The 20,247-nt window shown below is 42.3% G+C and overlaps 1 protein-coding gene across 2 annotated transcripts in view; it reads left to right on the top strand.

Annotated features, from left to right (window-relative positions):
* The window catches only part of ITGB7 (integrin subunit beta 7), a 52,488-nt gene that overhangs the window by 30,542 nt on the left and 1,699 nt on the right, over positions 1–20,247 (top strand). For both annotated transcript variants that reach the window (XM_087886722.1, XM_034419145.2), the window contains exons 5-15: positions 107–277; positions 1,272–1,513; positions 3,509–3,667; positions 5,829–5,924; positions 6,013–6,102; positions 8,123–8,266; positions 8,475–8,668; positions 13,224–13,366; positions 15,081–15,288; positions 16,432–16,634; positions 18,290–18,459. In XM_087886722.1, coding sequence (XP_087742848.1) covers positions 107–277; positions 1,272–1,513; positions 3,509–3,667; positions 5,829–5,924; positions 6,013–6,102; positions 8,123–8,266; positions 8,475–8,668; positions 13,224–13,366; positions 15,081–15,288; positions 16,432–16,634; positions 18,290–18,459 — 1,820 coding nt within the window. The remainder of the gene's footprint in view (positions 1–106; positions 278–1,271; positions 1,514–3,508; positions 3,668–5,828; positions 5,925–6,012; positions 6,103–8,122; positions 8,267–8,474; positions 8,669–13,223; positions 13,367–15,080; positions 15,289–16,431; positions 16,635–18,289; positions 18,460–20,247) is intronic.

A 20,247-nucleotide genomic window follows, 5' to 3' on the forward strand; every position in this document is an offset into this window, starting at 1 on the left:
ATTTGATTGCCTGATCTGCTTACCAATAGGGAGGTTCCCACCGTCCCTTCCTAGGCCAGACAGATCTTCTTCCCTTCCTTCTTCCCTTCTGATTCTGTGCCTGTAGGAAAGGAACAGAGTTTCACTGTCCGCTTCAAACGGGCTGAGGGTTATCCTGTGGACCTCTACTACCTCATGGACTTGTCCTACTCCATGAAGGATGACCTGGAGAAGATCAAGCAACTGGGAAGTGACTTGATGGCTGCCCTGCGCAAAGTTACTACCTCAGTGAAGATTGGTATGTAGTGAACTCTGAACAGGGAAACACAGAAGATCTAGGAAAAGCATCATAGATTAGTGTAAACCTTAGAAGAAAAGATGTAAAAAATATTCCCAACGATACCTGAAAACTATTTATTTTGTCTTTGGGCACATTTAATTTAATATTTTTAAAAATGAAGTGAGGATGCCTTGCCTAGCATCTGAATTCTTTATCTTTACTAGATAAAAAGACTTTGCATCTCTGCTGACTAGCATGTACCTACAAAGTTTTCTTTATAGCAATAGCACTTAGACCTATATACTGCTTTACAGTGTTTAACAGCCCTCTCTAAGCGGTTTACAGAGTCAGCATATATGCCCCCAACAATCTGGATCCTCATTTTACCGACCTCAGAAGGATGGAAGGTTGAGTCAACCTTGAACCTGGCGAGATTTGAACTGCCAAATTGCAGGCAGCCAGCAGGCAACAGAAGTAGCCTGCAGTACTGCACTCTAACCACTGCGCCACCGTGGCTCATTATAGGGTCATATATTGGGCTTTTGTATTGCTTTATCCCTTGGATGAGAAATCTCTCTGTCTCTCTCTCTCTCTCTCCTACCCCCTCCTTCCCCCCCATTCCCTTGAGGTTCTATTTTTAAATGCACAAATTTATTCTAAGTCTTGCCCTAGTTTTTTGGGGAATCCCACTTTTGTATTCACTCTTTGATAACTGTATGTCAGCCTTTCCAAATAGGCCAGGCAGGAAACATGACCAGATAAATTAATTCTGCTTTATTATAAATCTACATTAACAGAATCTTGCATCTGTGAAAGTGCAATTCTCCCGCCATCTCCTTTACAGCCCAAGAACCGAAGGAGGGTCCCTTCAAAGCCTGTTGCCCTGCCCACTATCCAGCTGTGGGCTATGCTGTCTTGTATCTGATATGTCCCCTAGGTGGTACCCCAACTCCCAAAACCTTATCTGTGTGCTTGTAGGAGGTTGTAAAGACAGAAGATCTTTTCCTTGCAGGGTTTGGTGCCTTTGTGGACAAGACTGTGCTGCCTTATGTCAATATGGTTCCTTCCAAGCGGAAACATCCCTGCCTAATCCCAAAGGAGAACTGCCAGTCAGCGTTCAGCTATAGGCACGTGCTCGCTCTGACTGAGAACGCCAGTGAGTTTGAGAGCAGGGTCGGTCAGCAGCGCATCTCAGCCAACCTGGATGACGCAGAAGGAGGCTTTGATGCTATCATGCAGGCAGCCATTTGCAAGGTGAGTGTAGCAGAAACCCTGACCACTCAGTCTTCAAAAATCACGGGGCACCTGCTGGCAAGTACCTCCAGCCCAGATTTTTCAGTGATGGGTTGCTCCCGGTTCGGATGAACTGGTAGTGGCGGTGGCAGGAGGCTCGGCCCACCCGCCCAGACATCATCAAAAACGATCTGCACATGCACAGAAGCTTCTGCACATGTGCAGAAGCGCCATGTGCTCGCAAAGCGAGTGTGCGCCTCCGCGCGCTACCGATAGCAAACCGTTAGCTCCGGGTTTTGAAACCCACTACTGAGATGTTTGTAACCTTCTGTCCTTTGAGATGCTCGTACGAATTGTGCCCATGTTGCTCTGTGCTAGGGAGAACTGTGAGAAAGGTCCCATCCTAATAAGGCCTTTTCCTTCTCCATTTTCACAATCGATCCAGGATTCAACTTTCAAGGTAAGGTCTATTAAGCCCCAACTGATTAATACCATTAATTTTTCTAACTTTTCATAACCAGCAGAACAGTCCTGCCCAGGGGTGGGTTCTACTTACCTTTACTACCAGTTCGGAGAAGCGTTTTGATGACGTTGGGGGCGGGGGGGGGGGGGGCAGAGCCTCCCGCCGGTTTTACTACCAGTTTTATAGAACTGGTGCGAACCGGGGGCAACCCACCACTGGTCCTGCCAGAGCAGCCCAAACTATGAGTTAAGCAGGACTGATTCTATTTTTATTATTTTTACTAACTTTCTTTTCAGGGCTGAGAGAGAGAATGAGGAAAAAACCTCTTTCTCTAGCGGCTTTTTCTACATGTCAAATTTTATAAACTTATATTCCCTCATTATATGTGCCTCCCCCCTCCCAGGTTTGGTAACTGCTTATATTTTAATACTTCATACAAAGTTGTGACTATTCTTTTCCCACGGCAAAATCAGGACATTCTCCAGAAGTTCCTTCTCTCCCACTTGCTCCCAAAAAAAAAAAAAAATACTTTGATATTTTTCCTGTGGAAAAGCATACATCTCCTTTCTTGCTCTGGACAATTCTTCTTAGGCTTGCTAAATCCACTAGGCAGCTACAAGGCTGGGATTATGCAGACTAGGTCTCCTTCCTTTCCTTCCTTCCTTCCTTCCTTCCTTCCTTCCTTCCTTCCTTCCTTCCTTCCTTCCTTCCTTCCTTCTCTCCCCCTCCCTCCCTCCCTCCTTCCCTTTGCTTTAAATTTATATCTATCTACTCCTTGTTAGACTTTTCGCAAAACATTTAAAAATCTTTAAATACCTTTGTAATCCAGAAAGAATGTTGACTCATCCAAGTGGAAGTATTTTACCCTGCTACTCAGACAATCTCTCTTTAGCTGTAAATTAATTACATCCGAAAGTGTTTAAGAAACTGAGGCTTGCACCAACCTTGTATCCATATAAGCTGCATTATGACTGTGAGCTTGATTAGAAGCTCTTGACACCCCACTGCTCAACTCTCGAGTCAACCACAAAACCCTCAGTTTCTGCCATCTCTTCATGAGGAGCAGTTGTACGGAGTGCAAGTAGGCAATCTCACAATCTCTCCTTTACCCAGAAAGACTGCACTGGCTGCCCACTTCTGCAGCAATGCCATTCCGGCATTAGGGATATCTATGCCACCCTAGATCCTCAACCAGAAACCACTCCTAATTTTTCTCAATCCAGAGCAAAATTTCACAAAATATCATTGCCAGTCTGATCGTTCAAACTTTGGTAACTGCTACCTTAGATTTATTTGCGGCGTTCCACATTTTCCGTTGGAAACCTTGTTTTCTAAGAATTAAACTAAGTGACAAAACCTGAGGTTTGGTATTGGTAGGTCTAACAGATCTTGAACTTTGATCCAAGCTTTATTCAAATGCATCTTAACCTCTTCTGAATATGCAGCACTCCTGAGAGATCGTGAATGAGTACTCAGATTGAAAATATTAATGTAAGTGGAGTTGCTGTTTTAAATGTGGGAGAACTCACTTGACCCTTGCTCTCTCTTTCCAGGAGCAGATTGGCTGGCGTAATGTGACAAGTCTGCTAGTTTTCACTTCAGATGGCACTTTCCACACTGCAGGGGATGGAAAACTGGGAGGGATCCATATGCCCAATGATGGCCGGTGCCACCTGGATGCCAATGGTGTATACAGCAAAAGTCACCTCTATGTAGGTTCCTTTCTTATCTTCTTGAAAAGCTACTGAGGTTACTTAGAAAATAAGTGAAAATGCGGTGTCTACCACACCGAAACCTCAGACTCTCAGGGGCGCTGAATAATTCAGTGCCACAATCTTCTCAAAACCTGGTATCTTCTGGGTGTATTGGATTTTAACTCTAGTTGGAAGAGGAATACTGGCAGTTGAAGTCTCATGCATCAAATTGCAGGATGTATTGAAGCAGAACCCAAATCCTCTGCATAGACCCAGTTGGCATATGGAGAGAACAAAAGGATTGAAATATCTCCCAGCCCCTATTGATTGAAATTCTATGGGAGGGAAATGATGAGGAAGTCCCTCCATGGTGGAAATGCTTGGGGCTGTGAAGTCAATGGGGGAAGGAAGAACAGGGAGAAAGGTAAATGTGTGGACCAATGGGTGATTTGGATGGTCTACCATGCCTATCTCGGAGGTTACTGAATCCATCACACAACAATCAAACATATTTTCCTCATAGCAATGTCTAGTTATTAGCCAAGGAAAAGGGAGTGAATATTAGTTATACTTTCCAATATTATTATGAGCAATAACATTGGATGTAAGATTCTTTGTTGAAATAGTAAGTAATGAAGAGTCCACTAACAACTTCCATTAGCCTTGCCCAACACAATAAAAATAAGCGACAATGAGAATTGACCGCAATCTGGAGCATGTCAGGTTGTAACCCTGGCTTACTCTATGAGCATATATTTAGCTCTTCATTTGCTAATGGGATCATTGTCAACAAGAATGACAGTTGTCCATCTGCCTCCCCACCCCAACTTTGTATATTACCGAGCTCAATATCACAAATTTATTTATTTTAAAAAATGTATATTGCTGCCTATTTGCACATAGCGACTCAAGGCAGCTTACATGAATATAAAAACATCATATATATAAAAAATAAAACTAGTAGAAGAAGGGACTAGGGAATAGCAATATCATGGTATTCCCTATTTCTCCATAGTAGATAGGGGAACAGTGGAAATGAACTGGTAATTTGACAGTGGATGTGTATTTATTTATATTTGCCATATATACCGTATTTTTTGGAGAATAAGATGCACCTTTTCCCTCCAAAAAAGAGGGTAAAAATCTGGGTGCCTCTTATACTCCGAATGTAGCCCCACCCAGCTTCTCAAACAGAGGTTTCAGAGGCTGAAAAAAGCCTTCAAACAAAGCTTCAGGAAAAAAGCCTCCAAACAGAGCTGCAGAAAAAAAGCCTCCAAACAGAACTTCAGAAAAAAAGCCTCCAAACAGAGCTTCAGAAAAAAAGCCTCCAAACAAAGCTTCAGGAAAAAAGCCTCAGAAACAGAGTCTCAGAGGCTTTTTTCCTGAAACTCTGTTTCGGAGGCTTTCAGAGGCAGGAAAAAAAGTTTTTTTTTTTCTGAAACAGAGTTTCGGAATACATTATATTCTGTATTAGAAAATATGGTATGTTCTGTCCAATTTAGCACTAAAGCACCAAACCTATGCACAGCAGCATCTGATTTTGACTCAGTCAAGCTATTGGTCCTTGTGATCTAATACTTGGCCATATGAGAGGGGCTTTCTAAAGCTTTGGAGGATGGCTTTTTCTTGTCTTTCTATCCAAACCCATATCCATCGGAGATACCGGGGGCTGAATTGAACCTCAATTGAGCTGCAACAAAAAAACATGCACTCTGTTTTAGTGCTCTAGTTCTAGCCATGATCTCTGAAGAGATTTTAAAATTTCAAGCCCTGAAGAAGTCTGATGTCAATCATGCAAATTCAATCAATTGCTGCATGTGCTTCTGCTTTTTTTGGAGGGCGAGAGTAAATCCACAATATTTGGCTTGGAAGGTAGGGCACCAAAGCTTCTGGATTCCACCTGAAGTCCTGATGAGAAGGAAAGGGATTCCCCACCATCCAGTCAGAGCTGAAGAAGCTTCTTCAGCTGAGAAGCAAAACGTCTTCAAAGAAAAACCAGAAAGTCCAGTTGCCTCTTGGAAAAAAAGCACCTTTGGGACAACCATGACCTGGATGACTGAGAATCTCCATAGACTTTTAAGGAAGGGGAGGTTCCTAGGGGAAAAAGAACAACAACCAATGAGGAGGGAAAGGAAGAAAAGCATCTGCCCCTGTAACCACAGCCTCTGTCTCTTTGCAGGACTATCCTTCTGTTGGACACTTGGCGGAAGTGTTGTCCAGATCTAATATCCAGCCTATATTTGCCGTGACTAGTTCCAGGCTATCCTTATATAAGGTGACTGCTGAGTTGAACGAGTGGGGAGGGAAGGTATACTTGGACTATTTGGGAATCTCCCACTCAACCTTTTTCCTCTCCTCTCTAGGAGCTGAGCAAGCTTATTCCAAAGTCAGTGGTGGGGGAACTGAAGTCGGACTCCAGAAATGTGGTGCAGCTCATAGAAGACGCCTATAAAGTGAGGACATTGAGTAGTCTGGCTCATCTGAAATTAATCCTGATCAGGGGAAAGACCACTTTTCCAGTGCCACCATTTGCTTGAGCTTTACTCAGAAAATGGCCTGAAGGCACCCAATGCTCATGCTCTAATAAGAAATAAGTAGACTTCATAAGCTGTCATAGTTGGGAGATAACCTAGAAGCACTCTGAGCCCCTTGAATCGGTTATACATATAAGCACGCCCCTTAAAGACTTCTTAGGAATGGGGTGAGGTCTACAGTAGACAGTCTAAGGTTAAAGTTTTGGGGGTTTGGGGAAGAAACCACAGAGTCAGGTAGTGCATTTCAGGCGTTTGCGACTCTGTTACTGAAGTTGTATTTTCTGCAGTCTAGTTTGGATCGGTTTTCCATGAGTTTGTATCTATTGCGTGCTCTTGTATTGTTTTGGTTGAAGCCGAAGTATTCATTGGCTGGTAGGACATTGTAGCAGATGATTTTATGAACTACGCTTAGGTCATACCGAAGGCGGCGTAGTTCTAAGTTTTCTAAGCCCAGAATTTCAAGTCTGGTGGCATAAGGTATTTTGTTGCGAGCAGAGGAGTGAAGGACTCTTATGAAATATCTCTGGACTTGTTCAATTGTATTAATGTCCGATATACAGTGTGGATTCCAGACAGATGAGCTGTATTCAAGAATTGGTCTGGCAAAAGTTTTGTATGGCCTAGTTTGCAGTTCAATATTACTGGAGAAGAAGCTATGCAAGATTAGGTTAACAACTCTTAATGCTTTTTTAGCAATGCTGTTACAGTGAGCTCTGGCACTTAGATCATTTGAGATGAGTACTCCAAGGTCTTTGACAGAGTGAGGATCATTTTCTAGGTATATAAGATCTCAGATGGTGTAGAGATTAAGATGTTAGATTGGCACTGGGGAGATCCAGGTTCTATTTCACCCTCAGCTGTGGAAACTCAATTTTGTGCTAGATATCCTCTCCCAGCTCCACCTACTTCAGGGGGTAGCTTTTGTGGGAGGAAATCGGATGAAGAGTGCTAGGATGCTATATTGCATCCCTATATGGTATACATGGATGTGTAGACGGAGGAGTGACACAACTTATTTTTTGGGGAGGAAAATAGGGGGAAAAAATCTGCCTACCAGATATTCATCTGGCTAGCGTAATCAGCTTCAACACATTAGCTTGCTGGTTTTTATCCCGTTTGGGGATAAAAAAAATCTTCTAAAGCACAACTGATCTTTGGAGAGAGAAGCAATGAGAAAAGCAGGCAAACTGTGGAGATCACTTCACTCGCTAGCGTCTCGTTCGGGCTGAAAAAAAGCCTCACAGCTGAGAGTCGGAGGGAGCAGGCAAAGCACGGAAGATCACTTTTTTTAAAAAAAATTTTTTGATTTATATGCCACCTTTCTCCGGAGACTCAGGGCGGCTTACAATGCATTAAGCAATAGCCTTCATACTTTTGTATATTTATACAAAGTCAGCTTATTGCCCCCACAAATTGGGTTCTCAATTTACCTACCTTAGAAAGGATGGAAGGCTGAGTCAACCTTGAGCCTGGGGAGATTCGAACTTGCAGTAATTGCAGGCAGCTGAATGTTAATAACAGGTTATTAGTCTGCTGCGCCACCAGGCTCTTTTTTCACTGAAAAAAAGCTTTTAAAGCACAGCTGAGAGTCGGAGGGAAAAACATGGAGATTGCTTCACTTGGGAATGGAGATTTTGCAATATCCTTCCCCCAGGAGTGGGGTGGGAATGGAGATTTTGCAGTATCCTTCCCTTGCCACATCCACCAAGCCACACCCACAGAACCGGTAGTCAATTTGATGCTCCCATGATAGAAATAAACTGTGGCTTTCTTAAAGCAAATAGCTGAGCTGAGTTTTGAAGCACAGACCCCTACCCACCCATAATCACTGGATCTGGTAGTAAGAACATGTGTAAGCATTCTCCTTTTCTGCCTTGCTTCGCAGCGTAGTATCATCCAAGTCATAAGCCTACTCACAAGAGATTCTGTCTCTCCACAGAGTCTTGCCTCCACAGTGAAACTGGGGCATTTCTCAGACCTTCCGCCTGGAATCTCCATTTCTTATGACTCCCATTGTGGGGACACAGAAACCTATGGGCAGACAGAGGGTGGAGAATGCAGTGACGTGTCTGTCAACCAGATGGTAAGCATTTAAGTCAAGAGCTTCTGATGGCTCCAAATATGTCTCAGGAGAAGCTCTCAAAGAGGTTGCTGTGTTACAGCTCTAGCAGTCTAAGCATGGATAGAGAGCTACTGGGAATTGGAATTTGGCAACATCTGGATTGTCACAGATTTATCACTTAGGGAAGTTGATGGAGCCCATCTCATTCACTTACCGGTATCTTCTCAAGGTACAATTCACAGTGAAGATAATGGCAACCACTTGCCTACCTGAGTCCCAGAAGCTGGTGTTGCGAGTATTAGGAGTGGGAGAGGAGGTCCAAGTAGAACTGTCAACAGCTTGTGAGTGCCAATGTGGAGACACCCAGCCTGATGCACACCACTGCTCTGGTGGACATGGCAACCTCACTTGTGGCATATGCAGGTATTTATATGATTTATTTCACTGTGTTTTGTAAAAGCTGCTTTGCTGTGTCATAATAGTCAACGATATCGACAGGCTAGACCTGATAACTACTAGGAGGAGCGGCTACAGATTTAGCCTGGGAAGGCAACAAAACAAAATACACCCAATAGCAAAATCCTTCTGGTTGCTATTGATGTGTCCCAAAGGTACTCAAGGAGTCAAGGAAGCTTTACTTCACTCCAGTAATGGGTTGATTACTGTAAAATTAAAAGTATAATAGAAATATATTGATGATAGGTTAGTAGTACCTCCAAAAATGCTGCCAAGGAAATTGCATGGACTTGTCCAGGCAGGAGTCAAGACTGACTCAAAGGCCCCTGGATCTAGAATTCTCTCCAGAGAATTCTCTCCTGAAATTCTCTCCAGAATCTAGAATTCTCAGTTTCCCCAGGCCTAAGTTGGAGCTGGGCTCACCACGAGATGCCCATAGTCAGGCTCAGATCAGGCACTATTCATTTCTCTCTGATATCCACCGTGCGACTGTGATCTCCTTCCAGGATTAAGTTATTCTAGTTTTAACTCCTGTATCAGCAGCCCATCTGCATCATCCTACAATGTTTTGTAAGATTGGGTGAGAAGAGGAAAAAATATACAAAGGAACAGAGGAAGAAGTAAACCTTAGGGAGAATGGCAGGGACAAAATACTTTATGCCACCAGACTTGAAATTCTGGGCTTAGAAAACTTAGAACTACACCCCCTTCAGTTTGACTTAAGCGTAGCTCATAAAATTATCTGCTACAATGTCCTACCTGTCAATAACTACTTCAGCTTCAACCACAATAATACACAAGCACACAATAGATACAAACTTAAAGTGAACCGCTCCGCTCTTCGATTGCAGAAAATATGACTTCAGCAACAGAGTGGTCAATGCCTGGAATGCACTACCTGACTCTGTGGTTTCATCCCAAAATCCCCAAAATTTTAACCTAAGACTGTCTACTGTTGATATCATCCCATTCCTAAGTGGTCTGTAAGGGCCGTGCATAAGAGCACCAGCGTGCTTACCATCCCTATCCTAATGTTTCCTCTATTTGTATCTATTTCATGTATCCAATTATGTTTAGACTTATTACCTAATACGTTCTTGACAAATAAAATAAAAATAAAATAAATAAAAAAAGAGAAAAGGAAAAAATCAGATAAAAGGTGACAGATAGTAGGATGAGACGATACTCCTTCAACAAGGAAGTTATCCCTTAACTGTGATACTATCACCAGTACTGCAAAAGCTGACTGATGACCTGGGGAGTTATTCAAACATTATATAAAAAGACCGAAAACAAACATTTACAAAGCCATTTTATAAACGCAATACTACATTAAAACTTCCTTTCAATACGTATGTCAGACTTGTAAAGATTCATCCCAATTCTGATTAATCATTGAATTTAAGTCACCCCCTGTTCGAAAAACTCCCAAAGTTTGTAAGATATTATTGAAATTAAATTAAAAAATATGAATAGTTAGTACTTTTAAAGAGAAGAAAAAGATCTTATTGCATGACCATAAATTGGAGAGAGAGATTTACATTTAATAAGTTAATTGTAGTTAGTTGGGTTTTTATTGATGTGATATATATATATATATATATATATATATAGATATATATATATATATATATATATATATATATATATATATATATATATATATATAATTGAAAGAAAGTTTTAATGTAGTTTTGTGTTTGGGGGAACTGAGTTTATAAAGTGGGTTTGAAAATGGTTTTTTTTCTCCTTTATAGCTTGAGTAATCCTTAAAGTTTGTAACATATTACTGAAAGTGAATTTTAATTTATGTATGTTAAGGGGAGGTTAAAGAAGAGTAAAGTTTAAAAAAAGATGTGTTAGAAATTGATTCTAGAAAAGTTTTTAAAGAAAGGGTTAATATTTTAAAATTTAGAAAAAGTATTATTTTTTTTAGGGTTAAAATTTGAAAGAGTATACTGAGTTTTATTAATATAAATTATGACAGTCTATAAATATTAATGAACAAACAGAAATATATATTATTTCCCACGGCAAGGAAAAACAGAGATTGTTAAATCAATTATTATCTTCTACTGTGCCAAAGAAAGTTGGAGATCAGTGCCTTTTGTTTCTTTTTCCCTTTCTATCTCACTGTTTCTCTTTCCCCCCCTGTCCTTCCCCTAGTTTTCCATTATATTTTATTTTCCTTTGTATCTTATATTTTGATAAAAATTAATAAAATTTAATATAAAAAAACTGGCTGATGACCTGAATATCACCCTCTCCCTCAAAATATAACCGTGATGATGGAACTATGCAATCTAGGCACCATAAGTGCCACCAAATTGGTTATCGACCACAGAAAATACTCTGTTTCCCCCAAAATAAGACATCCCCTGATAATAAACCCAATTGGGCTTTTGAGTGCGTAGCAATAAGGCCAAGCGCTTATTTCAGGGTTCAAAAAAATATAAGACAGGGTCTTATTTTTGGGGAAACAAAGTATATTGAAAATTTCACTTACGTCTATTGTTGCAGAGCAATAAATGCTCAAAAAAACCTTTTTCTTCATTTGCCTGGAATAAGGTCCAGGTCAGAAATATTACAATAAAATAGTGTAATATTGATTTCATGGTCTGTTCTTTTGCCTTCATGAAGTGGCAAAATGATCTACAGTTAGTCCTCAACTTATGACTGGTCTCTTGGTGACCATTTGAAGTTATGATGGATGAAACACTTTTTTGGCAGGCAAAGTGCTACAGGAGGCCATCCAGGCCAAAAACATGGCACGTGGGGGTCGCCCACGGCCCCCACATGCCCCATTTTGGCTGCCAGAGGCACTGGTCCTTTGCTATTTCCAGGCCAGTCCCGCAGGCCAGATTTAAGCACCCTGCGGGCCGGATCGAGCCCGTATGCCTTGAGCGTTTTCCTGGAAGGCCTGATTAGAGAACTTCTCTGAGAAGAATAAAGAAATGAAACCTTCATGTCTAAGTGGCAGTTCCTATTCAGAAGAACTACCGAACAAGCAATATTACTTCTAGCAATTTCTATTTATTTATTTTTTTGCTTAAATCTTCTTTTTGACCAAACACAATTTCTGCAATCAAAATTTAAAAACTGCAAACAGTTTCAAAGGGGTTGTTCAGACCAATTTTTTTTTTTTTAATTAGATTTATATGCCGCCCTTCTCCGAAGACTCAGGGTGGCTTACAATGTGCTCAGCAATAGCCTTCATCCTTTTTGTATATTTATACAAAGTCAGCTTATTGCCCCCACAACTGGGTCCTCATTTCACCTACCTCAGAAAGGATGGAAGGCTGAGTCAACCTTGAGCCTTGGCGAGATTCGAACCCTGCAGTAATTGCAGGCAGCTGGTCTTAATCTTAATAACCAGCTTAATAACAGGGTGCCTTAAACCCCTGTACTACCAAGACTCTAATTTCAAATCTCACATTTATCTTCTCACTGTAAAATTCAGTGAAGATCACATCTAGGGGAAAAAAAAACATGATATGGTAATGTGATATGCATAATCCTGATTTCACACACAAATCTTGCCAGAGACCCTGTTTTTTTTAATTTTTGTAATAAATGTATGATTGAGGGATTCAAGGCACATATATATTGAAATGTGTTTTTTTTTTAAGGATAGTTTTCCTTGGGAAAATCTGGAGGGGGCTCAAAACCCATTACCTCTGGAATGTTATTCCATGCCCTAACAAGGAATTCCCCCCCCCCCAAAAAAAAACTGATCTAAGAAGGCTCAAAGGTATGTCCTCAGAAGCTGTCCATGTTAAATACTCTGCTGTTTGGATTGCCCTTGAAGGTGGATAGATGCCTGATTGCGCCACCTGAAGAAGTGTTTGGAGCAGGGGTGAAATCCAGCAGGTTCTGACAGGTTCTGGAGAACTGGTAGTGGAAATTTCGAGTAGTTTGGAGAACTGGCAAATACCACCTCTGGCTGGCCCCAGAGTGGGGTGGGAATGGAGATTTTGCAGTATCCTTCCCCTGCCATGCCCACCAAGCCACACCCACCAAGCCACACCATGCCCACCAAGCCATGCCCACAGAACCGGTAGTAAAAAAAAATTGTATTTTACCACTGGTTTGGAGTAAAGACCATAGAATGGAACACAGACAAAGCAAAGAACAGACATCAAGCATCCGTTAGTAACAGGCAGCTGCGTTCAGAAATCTCTCTGAGTTTCAAAGGAAGAGAGTTTTATTTAATTCAGCATAAGTTCGGAACCTACAGAGATCATTTCATGCGAAAGTCTTGAAGAACGGTTGAAAGACAATGATTGATGGATTTATAGTAACTATCTGTCACAGCATTAGCAGAGTTCCCCTTTCCTTTTCTCTCCTCTTCTACTAATACTTAGATAAGGATTAACCCCAGCTTCAATCATAATTGAAGGATTGTAGCTATGCCAGCATGGAGAGGTAGGAAGTTGGTGAGGATGAAACCACACAAGTCAACGCTTGACTTAGAAATGCTCTTTGGCTCCTCTCCATGGCCCATTTCTCCTCTCTGTTCTAGATGTCGTGAAGGCTATGTTGGCCGGCGCTGTGGTTGCAGGAAAGAGGAACTACTTGGGTCAGAAGGTGTGACCCTAGCAAGTGGGCCCTTCTGCAGTTGTGACAACGTTGCCTGCGAACGACATAATGGGCAACTCTGTGCAGGTAAAAACATGAAGTTTCTTTTAAGATCAAAGCAGGGGTGAAATCCAGCAGGTTCTGACAGGTTCTGGAGAACCAGTAGCGGAAATTTTGAGTAGTTCGGAGAACCGGCAAATACCACCTCTGGCTGGCCCCAGAGTAGGGTGGGAATGGAGATTTTGCAATATTCTTCCCCCAGGAGTGGGGAGGGAACGGAGATTTTGCAGTATCCTTCCCCTGCCATGCCCACCAAGCCACGCCCACCCAGTGGTGAAATCTAAAATTTGTTACTATCGGTTCTGTGGGCGTGGCTTGGTGTGTGTGTGGGGGGTAATGTGACTGGGTGGGTGTGGCCATTTTTTTTTTACTTTTAAAACCATTTTTTCTACAACCTCTTCGGCGAAGATGCTTTCAAAAGGCTCTGACGATCCCAGCTGAGTTGCCTGATCGGCAGAGGCTTTTTTAAAAAGCTTCTGCCGATCAGGCAACTCAACTGGGATTGTCAGAGGCATTTAAAAAAAAGGGTTTTTTTTCTTTTAAAAGCCTTTGAAGATCCCAGCTGAGCCGCGCAATCATGAGAGGCTTTTTTTTTTTTACTTTTAAAAGCATTTTTTGGCCGAAGAGGTTGTAGAAAAAAATGCTTTTAAAAGTTAAAAAAAGCCTCTGATGATTGTGCAGCTCAGCTGGGCATGGGGGGAGGGGCAGGGATTTTTGCTACCAGTTCTCTGAACCACCCGCCTCCATCGCTACCGGATTGCACGATCCGGTCCGAACTGGGAGATTTCACCCCTGCACCTGCCAAGCCACACCACACCCATCAAGCCATGCCCACAGAATCGGTAGTAAAAAAATTTGGATTTCACTACTGGATCAAAGGTACTATTACTCTCCAATTGAAGAGTATATATGTAGCTCAGGGTTGAACCATAGAAGCCTTGGTTCTGTCTGAACTTTGTTGATTGCTTGCAGGCTTTTAATTTCCCAAGTAGGTAACATCACTGATGGATAAACAGAAAAACAAATATAAGAATGGACAGAATGACAGATGGACAGAGGATAAATCGGGTGAAATCCAGCAGGTTCTGACAGGTTCTAGAGAACCGATGGCAGAGATTTTGATTAGTTTGGAAAACCGGCAAATACCACCCCTGGCTGGCCCCAGAGTGGGGTGGGAATGGAGATTTTGCAATATCCTTTCCCCAGGAGTGGGGTGGGAATGGCGATTTTGCAGTATCCTTCCCCTGCCACGCCCACCAAGCCACGCCCACAGAACCGATAGTAAAAAAATTTGGATTTCATCACTGGGATAAATCCATAGTCAAAGCATAACCTCTATCTGCTGTATTCTGCTGTAACTCTTCAAAATTAACCTCTTTTTTTTTCTACTTTCTTCGAACAGAGCCGCCCTTTTCTCCATTTTGCACACATGATGTGTGTGTTAGCATCTAAAACACAAACACAACAGTGCATGTGCTAGCTTCAACTGTACATGTATTTGCCTCGCATTAAGTCAATTTTGGCTTGCATTAAATATGACCTGATATCAATATATAATTTGCACTAAATCAAATACTGCACTATTTGGACTCGCACTAACCAGGACTTATCCGTAGTTCTGAATGCCAATAAAAGATACTTTTTGCATCTTTCTCCAAATACCTTGGTGGCTTATTGAAGTGGGCACTTTCCCCACAACAGAAAGAACTCCACTATGGTGCTTGTCTCCTTCTGCCAACAGGTAATGGGCAGTGCAGGTGTGGCCATTGCCAATGCCAGGCCAATTACACTGGCAGCGCGTGTGAGTGCAGCCTGGATACCAGTGGATGCACCCAAGACGGCAAGATCTGCAATGGGCATGGCCACTGCGTCTGCAACCGATGCCAGTGTGACGTTGGGTGGTTGGGCAGCCACTGTGCTGACCACCAGATGCCCTGTGAAGTGCACAGGTGAGGCTGAGGGGAGGGAGCCAATGGATGGAGGGAAGAGACTGGCTGCTTGTTCATGGTTTCTTTTAACCAGGAGGGCTTCGTTCAGCAAAGTTCATTGTCAGTCACTGCCCTGATTAAGTCAAAGAGAGAACCATTACCATGTACTTTGCCTGGATTTGATGCCAACGACATTGCACTTTTCAATGGTTCATCAGTACTGCACAGGAGCACTGGATACTTTCAATGCAAGTTTCCTTGAGAAAGTTGACATTCTAAATCCTTTCATTTAGTTGGACTATCAGTGGGCATCAGTGAAGCAGACAGACCAGGCACTCGGGATAGCTTAAAACAGGGTTGCAAAAGCTGAGTTGCTGGGGTTGTCTGAATCTACTGAATTGCATGGTCTCTAGAGTATCACCCAAGGTTGCCACCACATTTTAAGTGACAGACGGGGGAATATTAGCAAGTAACTGGAGGGCTCCATGAGTTTTTATATTCCTAGCCAGCACACTGACACCATTTAGAACTGCAGTCCTAGCATTTTCAGATGATGCCAGCTTTAGGAAGATTTCATTGGGCTTCACTGTGATTCATTAGAGCGGGAACTTTTTCTGTGTGATCATATAGTATTGTTCCAAATTATAATTATGCGAGCTAAAAATCTGCCCCTTTTAGGTTTGTATGCAGTGGTGGGATTCAGCCAGTTCGCACCACTTTGGGAGAACCGGTTGTTAACTTTCTGAGCAGTTTGGCAAATTGGTTGTTGGAACAAATCATTAGGGCAGAGAACCTGTTGTTAAATTACTTGAATCCCACCACTGTATGTATATATGCTTATTTATCATCAGACTTATAGGTGGTCTTAATCAGAGTTTACAACTTCAGGCAAATCAAATTTAAAACCACCTTCAGAACACGTGCTCATCTTTGCCACCAGGGATTCATGATATAAAAAAGGAATCTGAAAAAAATCTCCCACTCCCCATCACCAACTGATTGAATCACATTTCGCTGCAGTAACTGCCCGGGTGATCAAACCATTCTCCATTGGTGCTAGCAGTGTTTGGGTGTCTGGATGTGTGTGGGGGGCCATATTTTATGCTAAGCAAGAGTAAATAAAAGCCCCCAGTTTTAAAAAAAACCCTGCATATCTGTTGGCAGGGATTGTGCCGAGTGCAAGGCTTTTGGGACCGGACCGCTGAGTCCGAACTGTAGCAATTCCTGCAGCCAAACGGTGAGAATGTTGGTGGCCCCTGTGGATGAGAGATGGTGCCAGATGAAGGGAGGAGATGGGCGCCTCCTCATCTACCTCATTGAGAAGGACAAGACAGGAAGCATCCTTCTGACGGTGAATGACCGAAAGGGTGAGTTGCCAGGGGAAGAAGTTGTGAGCATGTGCTGTTATTCTTTTGCAGTGTTGGGATTTTCCTGAGACAAAAGAAAAAGAAAGAAAGATAGACAGAAAGAAAGAAAGAAAGAAAGAAAAGAAAGAAAGAAAGAAAGAAAGACAGAAAGAAAAGATAGATAGATGGATGATAGATAGATAGATAGATAGATAGATAGATAGATAGATAGATATAGATGATAGATAGATAGATAGATAGATAGATAGATAGATAGATAGATAGATAGATAGATAGATAGAGGGTTTCTGGTGGGATCCTGACCCAGGATCTGCTTATATGCTAGGCAACCTGTGATGCTATAGCAGGCAAGGGAAATCTGCATACATTTCTATAAGGAGCTCTGGCAGAATCAAATTTCTAAACCAACTGCTTGTTAACCATGTTTTGCTGAATAAACCACAACTCACTGAATTTTTCCCATTGAACTACATAAGTAAGTCATGTTATGTCTTAGTGTAATACGTAAATCTAACCTGTATGCTTTCATACATCATTTGCCCCTCGATAACCTTTTGATATGATCCTGTAAGATTAAATCTATGTAAAAAAAAAAAATCTTTTTTTTTTTTTAACGTAAGTATTGGCTCTAGATGGCAGTTTGTTGCTAGCAATTATACACAAAGATGAATGAGGACACTGGCTGGGTTCTATTTTTGGTTAGCTCTGGCAAATCTTTGGTTGACTGGCCATCACAATTAAGCATATTGCACTTAGTGCAGTGGATGAATCTAGCACATAATTCTTGATGCCAAAATGAAAATTGCTGGCTCTTCAATGACCCCACTCATGTCCTTCTATTCTGTAAAGAATGCCATTTAATGATAATACTAGAGAAATGTCATCAGCAGACATGACAGCTTCCCAGTGCTGCTGTTTGGGGAACAGAGCACTATAAGCCGAGAGAGTGGTGGCAGAACTTCACTCCTGAAGTTCACTCTCCAGCAAATACCACCACATTACTTGACAAGCCTAGCTCTGTAGGCAGGTATAAAACTACCTTCCCAAATTGATATCCTCCAGTCTGCAAAAGAAATAACATTTAATCTTGGTCCAAGGAAAAAGCCCTACTATAGGAAGGTGTGCATGGATGCTACAGAGCAAGGCACAGGACACATGGCTACAATGGAAGAGAGAAAAGGGAGGAAATAGCAAAGGAATGAGCGTTTTTTCCCTGTGAGACCGGTCTATCAGGGAAACCTGGTCCACCCAACTATGGGACGGAGCATACTGCTTCCACTTCTGCCTTTCAGCCCCAATCCAGGAGCCTTTGCAGGCAGTTGCTTTTGCGACAAACTATTTTTGTGTTGAATGTATATTTTACCAACAACGAAATAAGGGAGACTAGTATAGATCTATTTCAAGCTATTTAGCTCTCGTCAGCTAGCCATACCCTTTCTGGGATTCGAAGTAGCCCGGGTTCGAATCCCAGAAAGGGTTTGGCAAGCTGACGACAGCTAAATAGCTTGAAATAGATCTGTCCTAGTCTCCCTTATTTCTTTGTTGGTAAAATATACATTCAATAGCAAAGGAATGGAAAGCAGCTTCTCCAATTCCTGGTGGGAGTGTTGGCAACTTAGATAACTCCTGTGCTTCGCTTCTTTCTATCCTGCCAGTGCCAGATTCTACCAGGCAGCCGAACCTGATGCCAGCGTTAATGAGTGCGCTGATGGTGGTGATCATAGGGGTGTTTCTCATTGCCCTGTCCCGTGGCGTTGTGGAGATCTGTGACCGGAGAAAGTTCAGACGCCTTGAAAAAGAACGAAAAAATGCCATGTGGCCTCAGGTCAGTGCCCTTCAAAGCATCTTCAACTTGCAAAGCCATCCTGAGAGAGACAAACCTGACCCACCGGGAGGCTTTGCACCTTGGGAAACACCTGCAGAAAATCTGAAGGACAGAGCTCTTTCTCCTGGAAAATGTAAAATATGTGTATTATTCGCATATTGCATATAACCAGTGGGATAACTTGCCTTCAGAAGTTGTGGGTGCTTCATCACTGGAGGTTTTTAAGAAGAGATTGGACAGCCACTTGTCTGAAATAGTATAGGGCAGCAACCCCCAACCTTTTGGGCACCAGGGACCAGTTCCATGGAGAGAGGTTTTTCTGTGGAACGGGGGAGGAGGGACATGATTTCATATGCTGCCTGCATCCAACAGGTGGGGCTTCACTTCTTTAAGCGGACCGGCTACTGGCATGCAACCACCGGGTGCTGGTCCATGGACCAGGGGTTGGGATCCCTGACATAGCATCTCCTGCTTGAGCAGGAGGTTGGACTAGAAGACCTCCAAGGTCCCTTTCCAGCCCTAATCTGATGTATGTATGTATGTATGTATGTATGTATGTATGTATGTATGTATGTATGTATTTCTCTTTAGCCAGGTTCTTCCTACGTAAACCAAGATTTTTCTGCAGCCCTAGTTCAGTGAAATCCCAATCCACTAGTTTCTAGGCTTTTTTTCCCAGCAGCCAGCAAGCTCCCTGCTGCCCATTGGGAGACTAAGAAGACTAAGATAGATCTATTTCGGGCTTATAAACCCTCATCAGTTAGCCACACCTTCATCCCATGTATCCTCCCTGTAAAGGTACAGTATTTGTTTTCTTTTCTTTTTGTAGGTCTTTATGTGTATTTCTCTTTAGCCAGGTTCTTCCTACGTAAACCAAGATTTTTCTGCAGCCCTAGTTCAGTGAAATCCCAATCCACTAGTTTCACACATCTACACACACACACACACACACACACACATATGTATATGTATCCATCTTTATCTCAAGCAAGCATACGAGGAAAGGCATTTTGTTGCTTGTTCTTAATCATACATGTTGAGCAGTGCTGCTTTTCTACCTACCATTGAGGACATGAGCAGCTTGGCATCCTCCTGAGGACTGGACCATAGCTCTCCTCTGCTCGTTTGTATAACCAGGACTTATAGGGCCCCAAGCTCCACTCAGCTTTACATGGATGTCCGTAGCTTTAACAAAGCTATGAGATAAATTTAGCTTGGGTGCCCCAAGGCCTTCTAATGCAATTCAGTTAACTCAAGCACAAACTATCAAGATCTTTTGCACAAAAACAGACACTACTCTTGCTTTTCTAGGAATTGACACTTTCTAGTTGGTGTCAATTGCAGCAATCTCGCTCTGAAGGTAATGAAGAGGAGAGGAAAGGAGAGTAGAGAGTAGAGTTGGAAGGGACCTTGGAGGTCTTCTAGTCCAATCTTCTGCTTAGGCAGGAAACCCTATAGCATTTCAGATAAATGGTTGTCCAATCTCTTCTTAAAAACTTCCAGTGTTGGAGGGTTCACAACTTCTGGAAGCAAGTTGTTACTTCTAGAGGCAAGTTGTTATTTGGAGGCAATGCATTGTAATGCAGTTTACTCAATCCTAATTTCTAGATGTAGACTAGTTAGTATGTGGTTCCATGTGTCACACCAACATCGCATAAAAATGTATGAATCCTCCTTTCTGAGATAGCTTCTGAGTGAGTTCTGGGGAAGTAAGAAATGGGCTTTTTCAAAGATGACCTCACTTGCAGATGAAGGAGCTTCCTGCTGACTCGAGCTACAAATCCAGCA

Source organism: Pantherophis guttatus, chromosome 2 (assembly GCF_059756535.1).
Source record: "Pantherophis guttatus breed Tessera chromosome 2, ASM5975653v1, whole genome shotgun sequence".
NCBI lineage: Eukaryota > Metazoa > Chordata > Lepidosauria > Squamata > Colubridae > Pantherophis > Pantherophis guttatus.